Here is an 11,592-nt window from a genome sequence, read left to right on the forward strand (position 1 = left end):
CCTCTTCCTCATCTTCTAGCGACGCCTGGCCATACCGGTGTTTGACGTGCTTCCACAGTTTCTGCAAGGGTGTACGAAGGGTTGTTACAAGTGCGCTGGCTAACTACAGGCTCGTAAAGACTTGTTACATGTAGTATTGTCCCTGGATATCATGTGCTACCAGTTACCGGGTCAGAAAGGTCTAGTTTTCACTCTTAACTGTTAAGCACCAGTTAGATACATACTCATAAAGGCTTGTTATACATAGTTTTGGCTAATTATTATCCACTGGTTACCTAAGACACGTAAAAAGCTTGCTAAATATTGTTCTCTGGCTCCCTAAAGACTTGTTAAATCGTTCTGTCGTTAAATATTACTCTCTGGCTGCCTAAAGAGTTCCTGAAGGCTTGTTAAATCGTTCTGTCGTTAAATATTACTCTCTGGCTGTCTAAAGAGTTCCTGAAGGCTTGTTAAATCGTTCTGTCGTTAAATATTACTCTCTGGTTCCCTAAAGAGTTCCTGAAGGCTTGTTAAATCGTTCTGTCGTTAAATATTACTCTCTGGCTGCCTAAAGAGTTCCTGAAGGCTTGTTAAATCGTTCTGTCGTTAAATATTACTCTCTGGCTGCCTAAACAGTTCCTGAAGGCTTGTTAAATCGTTCTGTCGTTAAATATTACTCTCTGGCTGCCTAAACAGTTCCTGAAGGCTTGTTAAATCGTTCTGTCGTTAAATATTACTCTCTGGCTGCCTAAAAGACTCCTAAAAGCTTCTTACATCTACTAGTGTCTCTAGAATGTTGGTTAATGGGTAAATCTTGGTTGTGTTGAAGAAAATGAGTGTTTTTTTTGTTTGTTTTTGTGCTGGTTTAAGTAAATCGACTTTTTTTTATCTTAGAATATTAACTAATGGCTAGATGTGAAGATGGTGATGCCTCTTGGATATCTAAAGGTTTATAAAAGCTTCCTACATTTATATCAAGCACCTCAGTGGGTCTTTTTTACTTATTAATACAAAATAAATAAATAAATAAATAAAATAAAAAAACAGACTTCCTATACTTAACTAAACACCTAATTGGACTTTTTTACTTACAAATAATAACAAAAAAAACTTATAAAGATTTCCTGCACTTAAGTTCTTGATACTAGCAGTGAAATTACGTTTTTTGTGAAGTGAACTAGTATGTGTTGGTCCAATGGCTTCCTACAGCTCCCTTACTCTATGCTGTCTATATATATATTCAACAAGACGCCACACACACACACACACACACACATACGGCCAATAATTATATAAAGCAAACCATTTTTCTTAAGCATGATAGGCCTTGAATAGAGAAGATAGCCCCACACACACACACACACACGCACACACTCAGCCCCGTCAGCCCCTGGGGAGAGGTAGTCTCGTGGGCCTCCCCTGCTACACCCCACAGCTGGCCCCACACCCCCCACAGGACGCCCCCACAGCACACACTAGTTCACCCCTGATCCTTTTTAAACTAGACTACCCTATCCTGCATCAATAACAATATTAATAACAGTAATAGCAGTAATAACATCAATAACAATAATTTTTCCCGTGTCCCAAAAACAGCTGATTATTGCATCACCACCACCACCACCACCACCGCCACCTATTCACCGCCTCCTACCGCCATTGTAACTCACCCCCTGGTTAATATTGTCGTAGATTCCTTCAGTCAGCAAGTCAAAGCCTCGCTCGAACATGAAGGCGCCGCCCACCGCCGCCAGGATAAAGGTGGAGGTGCGCCTGAAGATGTTCTGGTACACTCGAGAAATTGCGCCTGCCATCTTGCTCCGGCTTCTAATGCGATTGTGTCTGGAAATATTGTAAAGTGGTCTTGGTTTTTAGGTCATAAAGGGTAATTTGGGTTATATATTTGGGTTTTTTAAATTTTTTTGATACTTTTTCGTGCAAGGTGATGTTAAAATGGTTAATAATTATTGTTTTCATTTTTGCGATTCGGTTTTGAAATATTGTAAATTTTTCTTTGTTTTGGGGAGTTTATGGGGTTTTTATGGCAGATTATTGGATTTAAAAAAAAATTTATGTTGTTTTGGGATAAACGAAAAAAAAAGTGACAATACAATTTTCTTTTTTTTTTGCGATTGTCTAGAAATAATGTAAACTTTTCTCGGTTTGGTGGAAGCAGGGTCAATATGACTTATAGAGTTATGTTTTTTATATATATTTTCGTATTTTGTGATGCAACATAATGTAAAAATAATAAAAAAATTTTTTTTTGCGATTCAGTCTTAAAATATTTTAAATTTATCTCAGCTTCTGGGTAACAAGCTGGATTTTAAGGCAGATATTTAAATTTTTTACAAATTTTTAAATACTTTATGAAGTAAAAAGTATATATGTAAAAAAAAAAAGGAAATAAGAAATAAGAGAATAATGTCGACAAGATAGCAGGGTTGCGAAACTTTCCCGCACTCCACTCTCGGCATTAAAATCTTCCTATTATTACCCTGTACTGTATTGTCACGCCTCAATTTGTAGAGATACAGATACATACATTCCCCGCTAGACTTCCCTTTAGAATAATATATAAATAACTGTTCTCACGCTAGGTTAAGCCAGATGAAAGTATAAATGGCTCTCTCTCTCTCTCTCTCTCTTTCCTTCACCTATACCTTTAAGACCCACTGCAGGACTCTCACTGGCAAGGACTTAGTGGTCGTGGCTGAAGGAGTCCTTACCGCATCCTTCAGACCCTTAGTAATCGTCACTGGGGCATCCTGAAGGTTCCTATATGAATATCCTTTGTGTGGTGGTGGTGGTGGTGCTATGGGGCCCTTGTAAGCTGCGTGGGAGAGAGACTAGGTATTGGCTAGGCTGGGTAGGTCACTCCTGCGCTAGAAAATAAATTAAGAGGCAGTTTTTTGAGTTTTGCAAGGATTCTGAGGACCCTGTGTTAGCCTGACAAGCTGTGTGGCTGAGAAAGTTAGACACAGACAAGGCAGGGTTACATCACACACACACACACGCACACACGGACAAGAGGAACCACGAGAGTGAAGACTGGGGAAAGATTATTAGTCACAGCCCTCACAGCACGCCATAACACACACAGCAGGATTATAAAGTGTCTGTGGTGTGCAGTAAACTTCCATTTCACATCTTCCACAGCATTTCCGCAGCCCACACAGCGTTCACGAGTCAGTGTGGTGTAAGAGAGATTAATTAAGTCTTTTAAACTGAGAAGACGTTGATGACAGCGCCAGAAAGGAGAATAGGAAGTTACTTAATAAATACAGGAACTTGTGGTGTTGCTGTGGTGGTGGTGGTGGTGTTAATGTAGTAGAGATAAATTTTGTTTGTTTGTTTTTTTTCTTCCATATTGTGTTGAAATGTGGAGAGGAGAGAGAGAGAGGAGAAGGGAAGAGAAGAGGAGAGAAGAGAAGAGAGGAGAGGGAGGGAAGATAAGGATAGGAGAGAAGAGAAGGATGGAAAAAGAGAGAAAAGAGAAGGAAGAGGAGAGAAGAAAAAAAGGGGAAAATAGAATGAAAGGAGAGAGATGAAAGGAAGAAAGAAGAAGAGGAGAGAGAAAAGAGGAAGAGGAAAGGAGAGAAGAAAAGGAGAGAAAACAGAATAAGGAGAGAGAGAGATGAAAGGAAGAAAGAGGAAGAAAGAAGAGAGACAAGAAGCAGGAGACTGACACACACACACGAACAAACAAACAAACAAACAAACAAACAAAACACACACAAATACACGATAGATTTAATTAATTTTTCTATAAATGTGAAGTATTATACATTATTAAAACGCACACACACATACGCAAGCACACACACACACACATACATACATACATAAATCTTTTCACTATATATATTAATTACAAAGGGAATAAAACTATATATATATTTTTTTTGTATACAAACTAACTTGACTCGCTATTTAAACCACTGGCTAACAAACAATTAAGAGGGAACAAGGAGAAACGAGACCAACACATCATCTTTTTGTGAAGGGTCAGAGGTGAACTAGTGTGCTGTGGTCTTGCTGTGGGGTCTTGCTGCGGGGTTGGCTGTGTGACCTTGCTGTGGTCTTAAGATTGTAGATGCAGGCAGGAACCGAGTCACTGTGAAGGGCCACGGGTGAACCAGGGTGTGCTGTGAGCCTTGCTGTGAGCCTTGCTGTGGGTGTGTGGCCAGCTGTGGGGTACCTAAGCTCCTGTACCTTTTCTTTTGACGGGGCTGTGTGTGTGTGTGTGTGTGTGTGTGTGTGTGTGTGTGTGTGTGTGTGTGTGTGTGTGTGTGTGTGTGTGTGTGTGTGTGTGTGTGTGTGTGTGTGTTGTTTAATAAGTTTCTCTCGTTCCTTTCTCCGTCGTAAAGCACCGGTGAGGTTTTCAATGCCAGTGGATAAGTAATAATAATAATAATAATGGTAATAATAATAATAATAATAATAATAATAATAATAATAATAATAATAATAATAATAATAATAATAATAATAATAGCGTTATTTACATGATTATTTTTTGATTGAGGTGAGGCAAAAACAACATTTATTTACATCAGCACTGCTAAGTCTAGGGGGAGCGAGGGAGCGCGGCTGGACTGTGTTAGGGGGGGCCAGGGGAGGTGGTAGTGGTAGTGGTAGTGGTGGTGGTAGTAGTGGTAGTAGGGGTAGTAGTAATAATAGTAATAATAATGATAATGATAATAATAATAATAATAATAATAATGATAATAATCATCATCAGCACCTTGTCTGCCTTAGTCTGCAAGTTAGTGTTGGTAACTTGGACAAGGCGGGGCGGGGCGGGGCGGGGCGGGGCGGTGTTTACTTGATGGATAGGGGGAGGGGGGAGGAAGGGATGGGGCATTGTGGGTTTACTTAATGGAGGGGCGGGGCGGGGTGGTGGCGGCGCGCCCCTTCCCCCTGGGCGGCCCGTCCGCGCCGCCCTTAGAGGAGGAGGCGGTGGTGGGCCGCATGAAGGCGGGGAGGGCGCCACCCTTCTTGGCGGTGCCTGCGGGGCGCCGCTGCGTGGCCGCAGGGCGGGGCGGCGCGGCGGTCTTGGAGGGGACGGAGCTGGGGGTGGGGGGAGCGCGGCTGTTGCCGGAGGAGGAGCGGCTGAGGTTCTCCTTGCTGCTGCCGCTGTCGCCACGCCGCACCTTGGCCCCGCCGCCCCCCGCGCTGGAGCGGCTGCCCCCCGTGGGGCGGGCGCGGTTGTCTGCGGTGAGAGGCCGCACCTGTGCCGGGGCGAGAGGGCGCTTGGCGCGGGACGTGGAGGAGGGGGAGGGGCCGGGGCGGGAGGCGGACCTGAGGGAGCCCTGGCGAAGGGACCCCTCGCTGGACTGCTTGCTGAGGGACCCCGTGGAGCGGGCTGAGTCAGCTCGGGACAGGGGGCGGGCGGGGGTGGCGGCCCCCCCGGAGCTTTGCAGGGAGCCCGAGGAGCGGCCGTGCTCCGGGAAGGTGGCGGGCACAGCCTCCCCCTTGGGCGTGGCGGGGGAACTCTGTGTGCCCTCGTAGTCCTCGGCTCCGCCCCGCCCCTCGCCGCTCAGGCCCCGCAGCCCCAGGCCTCGGGAAGCGCTCGTCGTGCCTCTGGGAGCGGCGCCCCCCACGCCAGACACGCTGCCGGCGGAGGCGGAGCGGGAGGGGGGCCGGGCGGGCCGGACGGTGCTGACGGAGGCGGCGGAGGTGAGGGAGGAGCGGGAGGAGCGCAGGGATGAGCGGGAGCCAGACCGCGCCGAGGAGAGCGTCCCGCGGGGCTCGCCGCGCCCCGAGGCCCTGGGGCTGCTGGGCACGGCCACCTTGGGGGTGTCCGGTGCGCCGCGCCTGGTCTGGGAGAACAGCTTGCCCACGCCCCGCGCCCCGTCCCCGAACACCGACCGCTTCCTCTCCCCGTCACTGCCGCCGCCGCCGCCGCCGCCGCCGCCGCCGCCGCCGCCGCCGCCCATCGCCGCGGAGCTCAGGCCGCGGAAGGAGCCCCGCGTGTCGCCGCCCCGCGCCAAGGCCTCCTTATTGCGGCGTGGCAGCTTTTCCGACGCCGGCGCCCTGGGCTGGCCGGCCGCCGCTGCCGCCGCCACCTCGTACTTGTCCCCGGGGCGAAACCTGCGAGCCAGACGGTCTCTCCAGGAGTCCGGCGCCCTGCCACCAGGGCCCGCCTCTCCTGCCGCCTCCTCCTGCTGCTGCTGCTGCTGCTGCTGCTGCTGCTGCTGTTGTTGCTGCTCTGACAGGTGCTGCTGCCACCGCCGCAGCCTAGCCGCGCTGTCCTCCTCCGCCGTGGGGGGCGCCGCGCCCTCCTGGGAGGCTTGGGGCTCCCTGCGGTGCCTGAGTGTCTTGCGCACGGAGGAGAAGCGGTCGAAGCGGCCGTCGCCCAGGTCGTTGTCGTCCAGGGGGGGCGAGGGGGGCGGCGAGGCGGGGGCGGGGGCGGCGCGGCGGCCCTGCTTGGCCAGCATGCTCTCCGTCTCGCTGTCGCCGTCCCGGGCCAGGTATGCCAGGTGGCGCAGGCGTTGCGTGCCGCGCCCTTCCGCCTCGCTGGCGCCGCCCTCACCCTCCGAGCTGTCTGCCGCCACGCGGGGCGCAGACCCCCGACGCACCTCACCCGCCAGGGCGCGGCGCCCCTCGCTGCTCAGGCCGCGGAAGCTGCGGGCGCCCAGGGCGCGGCGCGTGGCGGGGGGCGTCTCGATGTTCTCCGCGTCAATGTCAATCTTGTCCAGCTTGTCGCCGCCGCCGCCGCCGCCGTCCACTTCCTCCCGCGAGGAGCGCCGCAGGTGTTGCGGCACGGAGGGCGGCCGCGGCGCGTCCTCCTCCTCCGCCTCGGGGCCCAGGGAGCGCATGGCGCCGGCCAGGCGGGGCTGCAGGTTGTCCCTGAGGCGCTGCTGCAGCGCGGACCGCACCGAGGACCCCGGAGTGGTGGGCGTTTGCGGGCCGCGCCGCTCGCTGCGTCGGCCCGCTGGGGCGGTGCGGGACCCCCGGGGCTCCGCCTGCTGGGGCGAGGCAGGGAGGTGGTGAGAAGACATGCTAACTTCATCACAAGACTCTTCTCAAAACTTCTCAATATTCCTCAAGAAAACAACATTGAGAAGTGTGTGTGTGTGTGTGTGTGTGTGTGTGTGTGTGTGTGTGTGTGTGTGTGTGTGTGTGTGTGTGTGTGTGTGTGTGTGTGTGTGTGTGTGTGTGTGTGTGCCATACCTCCTCAATGGAGCGCAGCACGTCGGCGGGCACGTCCACGGAATCCCTGTACTTCTGTAGGAGCTGCTCGGAGCGGCTGGGGGCGGCGTCCTTGCCACTGGAGGCCGCTGCATCCTGTGCCTTCCTGCCTGACGCCTTCTGCTCCCCCGCCCCCTCATCATCATCCTCTGGGGAAGGAAGGGGGTTGTGCTCTCTCTCTCTCTCTCTCTCTCTAGGCAGTATTTTGCAACACTGCTGGGCCACACCTCCTCCACTACATTGCAAAGGCTGTAGTTGAAGTGACGCGGGTTTTCAAGGGTGTTTCTACGGTTCCAGTGACAGATTAACAACATTTCTACATTACCAACAGGAGAAACACCCTTGAGAACCCGGCTGGTCATCTCTGTGGCCTTGGAAAACAGAAGTGGTGGGAGAGTGAAACGTTTTTGAATAGTCTCTCTCTCTCTCTCTCTCTCTCTCTCTCTCTTACCCTGTGATGGATGGCGTATATACAGCTTGAGTGTGTCCATGGTGTCAGTGCGGCCCAGGGTCTTGATGAGGGAGGACCTGCGGCTGCTCTCTCCGTCCTCCTCCGCGTCCTCCTCTTCCTCCTTGAACCCCTGTGAGAGAGAGAGAGAGAGAGAGAGAGAGAGAGAGAGTAGATGTATTTTAAAGATAGCAATGATAATAATAGAAGTTTTTTTGCCAACACACACAAACACACATACACACACACACTTTCTCTCTCTCTCTCTCTCTATGACCTCACCTGTACAGCCTGAACAACTTGACCCGGCTCGATGTTTGACCGTGACCTCAATCTCCTGAGTCGACGGGAGGCGGAGGTCAAGGTGGAGGTGGTGGTGGGGGTGGTGGCGGTGGTGGTGGTGGTGGTGGTGGTGGCTGCCTCGCTCGAGTTGGCAACATTTAAATTGCTCTTCCTCCACGGAGATTTATCCTTCTCCTTATTTGGGAGGGGGGACTGCGCCTCTGTGGGTAGGGGGGGTGGGGGGTGGGGGTTAGGTGGTGGTGGTGGTGGTGTAGAATTATTGGGGATATTTAATTACTGTTGTTATTGTAGTAGTAGTAGTAGTAGTAGTAGTAGTATCTTTAGTAACGTAACTTAACCTAACTACACTTATATAGAGGAATTGGTAGTAGTAGTAGTAGTAGTAGTAGTAATCTAAGCTGACCTAACTTCACCTAACTTAACCTAACCCAACCTAACCTGACCTCACGTGACCTAACCTGACCTCACGTGACCTAACCTGACCTGACCTCACGTGACCTACCTTCAATAGCTTCCATGACACGTGATACATCAGTCTTTTCAACAGAGGGTCTCCAGTCTTCATAAACCCGTCTATAGCCAGTTGAGGGCGTGTCAGAGGGGCGGTCCTCGGGCAGGGTGGAGAGGGGGGATGGGGGCGCCACCACTCCCCCTCCTCCACCCCCTCCACCTCCTCCACTCTCATCTATAACAAGAAAATGGAGAAGTTAGGTCTGGTTTGGCTCTCTCTGGGTAAAATGAGATATTTATTAGTGCTCTCTCTCTCTCTCTCTCTCTCTCTCTCTCTCTCTCTCTCTCTCTCTCTCTCTCTCTCACCCAGGGTCGTGTCATAATCCAGCGACTTCCGGTGCTGCTGGAGTCTTTGCTTAAGTTTCTCAGACTGTCTCTCCTCTCTCTCGTTTTCTTTGAACCAGGACTCGATCTTCTGCCGCCAGTTCTTGCTGTAATAGTAGTAGTAGTAGTAGTAGTAGTAGTAGTAGTAGTAGTAGCAGTGGTGGTGGGAGGGACAAGGGAGAGGAACAGGAGGAGGAGGAAGAGGAGAGACAGGAGGAAAGGGAGGAAAGAGATGGTAGATTTTGGAGAATAGTTAGGAGAAAGGGAAGGGGAAGAAGAGGAAGAAGAGGAGGAGGAGGAGGAGGAGGAGGAGGAGGAGGAGGAGGAGAGATTATAAAGCGAAGAGGAGGAGGAGGAGAAGGAAGAAAAGGAAGGGAAAGAAGAGGAGGATTAAGAAGAGGAAGAGGAGGAAGAGGAAGAGGAAAAATGAGAAAAAGAACAAAGAAAAGAAGAAAAATAAAAAAAAACAAATTAATACGAAAAACACAAAAACAAACAAACAAACAAACACAAACAAACAACCGCCCCCCTTTACCCACCCCCACCCACTCCCCAGCCCTCCCCATACAAACCTAGGCCTATTCTGGTCAGGGGGGCCGGTAGGCTTATCCAAGGGGGGGTAGTGAGAGGAGGGGGAGGGAGAAGCCAGCCTCTCTCTCTCCCCAAACTCTGAAACAAGGTTCGGACGCGCTCTTCCTCCTCCCCTCATGCGCCTGCCGAAGGAGCGATCAAGGGAGCCATACCCTTCCGCTGAGGGAGAGAGAGAGAGGGAGAGAGAGGGAGAGGAGAGGGAGAGAGGGAATATGCAATTAATCAACTTAACTTAATAGAAAATACACGTAAATTTGGTGTTTAATGACGAAATATGGAATCCTACACACACACACACATACACACACCCCTCCGCCACCCCCGCACCCTGTCACACCCTCACACGCCCACACTCACCCACACCAGACCAGGACTTCCTTTCCCTGGAGCCGTCGTGTCCAGCTGTGTGTAAATAGTCCATTAATTTGTTATCATCTTCCTCTGACAAAATTCTTGATCTTCTTCTTCGTAAGCTTCCGTTTGGGGTGACATCTGAGGGCGCGAGAGAGAGAGAGAGAGGGGGTGAGAGATGGTGAGAGGGAGAGTCGTGTGTTTTCAAGGGTGTTTTCAAGGTTGTAGTGGAAGTTATTGGGGTTCACAAGGTTTTAATTGAAGTTATTGAGGTTGCTGGGGAAAAATGAATTAATTAGAGATGGATTATTTAAAGGGAAGAGTTGAAATCACGAGAGAGAGAGAGAGAGAGAGAGAGAGAGAGAGAGAGAGAGAGAGAGAGAGAGAGAGAGAGAGAGAGAGAGAGAGAGAGAAACACACCCTACCTCTAACCTAACCTACAAACAAACACAAACAATTCTACCAACCTAACCTAACCTAACTTAACCTAACCTAACCTAACCTAGTCTATTTCTTACCTGGAGAATTATCACCAGCTTGGCCATCTTGAGTCACCATGGGACCTGAAAATGACCCCATTCGACGCCGGGAGAGTCTGGGAGAGTTGCAGTGCGAGAGTTCATCCTCAGAAGTGGGCACCCCGTTCTGCCACACCTCCAGCTTCTTGCCGCGCTTGTTCTGAGGTGAAGGTGTGGGAGAGGTGAAGGAGGTGTGGTGGAGGTGTGGGAGAGGTGAAGGTGGTGTGGGGATGAAGGCGGTGTTGTGTTTGTAAAGGAGGAAAAGGAGGAGGAGGAGGAGAAAGAGGAGGAGGAAGAGATTAGATAAATATATATTTTTTTACTGACCTCCTCCTCCCCCTACTACTACTACTACTACTACTACTACTACTATACCAATACCACTACTTCTCCCCCCCACCCCCCCAGGGAATCTCAACTGTACGTGGGTCGTGGGCACAACAGACTTCTGAATACGGAATGTATGGTCGGCTGTAGGCCTATGCAGGGGAGGTACGGGGGGGGAGAGAGAGGGGTGATGACCAAGGCCGCCCCCCTAAAGAATATTCGGATAAGTAAAATATTTGAAACGCCAATGAAGTGAGAAAATTTAAATATTGCTTCACTAGGGTATCGGTGCGGTTGGCAGCACTGAGAGGCGGGAAGGCAGAGAGAGAGAGGGGAAGATGCGTGGCCCTAGAGGAAGCCAGCGTGTGTCTGCCTACTTTGGGGTGTTTCCCTGCCTGCTGAGTGCCCTGTTGAGTGCCTGTCGTGCCCTAGGAGACTTGTGGTGCCCCTGGGAACTTGTAAAGCAGTGTACTTGCGGAGGATTTGTCAATAAACCTTGAAAATAGTGCTCGTGTTTTTTCTTGTGCTCCGGCCTCGTGTGTGTGTGTGTGTGTGTGTGTGCCAGTCTCCGCTAGATGGCTGTGGGCGGTTCTCGACACTAAAAAATTCTTGAATACTTGAAAAATTGTTAATATGTCTCTCTAGATCAGCCAGTCTTTGCAAACTTGTTACCTTATATAAAGGAAGCCAGATATTTTTTTTTTATATAATTTTACGTTTAACTTTTTTTTTTGTAAAGGTTAAGTTTGTAATTTGTTGAATACTTGATAATTTGTTAATATGTCTCTCTAGATCAGCCAATCTGCAAAATTTTTAGTTAATTTCTAAATAAAAGCTCTTTAAAAAAATCCCCTTTCTACTTTCGGCTGTCTAATTTTATATATCAACTTTTTTTTTGTAAAGGTTTGTAATTTATATACGACCTGTATAATGATCACCCAATCTGCTGCTTACAAGTCAAAATAAGCTCTTTAAATACTCGTTAGGTGACAGTTTCTACCTGTTCAAATCTTTCTTCTCACTTGATGTACAGTCTGAATTGCA

At 49.9% G+C, this 11,592-nt stretch overlaps 1 protein-coding gene across 2 annotated transcripts in view; it reads right to left on the reverse strand.

Moving 5' to 3' along the window:
• Positions 1–4,212: 4,212 nt before the first annotated feature.
• Positions 4,213–11,592, reverse strand: part of LOC135095384 (uncharacterized) — a 15,834-nt gene continuing 8,454 nt past the window's right edge. Inside the window, exons 17-25 of one of the 2 annotated variants that reach the window (XM_063996185.1) lie at positions 10,222–10,381; positions 9,710–9,844; positions 9,334–9,511; positions 8,744–8,868; positions 8,430–8,612; positions 7,907–8,127; positions 7,628–7,757; positions 7,159–7,325; positions 4,213–6,950 (exon numbers count right to left, since the gene is read on the reverse strand). In XM_063996185.1, coding sequence (XP_063852255.1) covers positions 4,854–6,950; positions 7,159–7,325; positions 7,628–7,757; positions 7,907–8,127; positions 8,430–8,612; positions 8,744–8,868; positions 9,334–9,511; positions 9,710–9,844; positions 10,222–10,381 — 3,396 coding nt within the window. In that variant the 3' untranslated portion in view covers positions 4,213–4,853. Of the gene's footprint in view, positions 6,954–7,158; positions 7,326–7,627; positions 7,758–7,906; positions 8,128–8,429; positions 8,613–8,743; positions 8,869–9,333; positions 9,512–9,709; positions 9,845–10,221; positions 10,382–11,592 lie in introns of both variants that reach the window. The other variant, XM_063996184.1, reaches the window with a different exon arrangement.

The sequence above is a fragment of the Scylla paramamosain genome, chromosome 49, assembly GCF_035594125.1.
Source record: "Scylla paramamosain isolate STU-SP2022 chromosome 49, ASM3559412v1, whole genome shotgun sequence".
Classification (NCBI taxonomy): domain Eukaryota; kingdom Metazoa; phylum Arthropoda; class Malacostraca; order Decapoda; family Portunidae; genus Scylla; species Scylla paramamosain.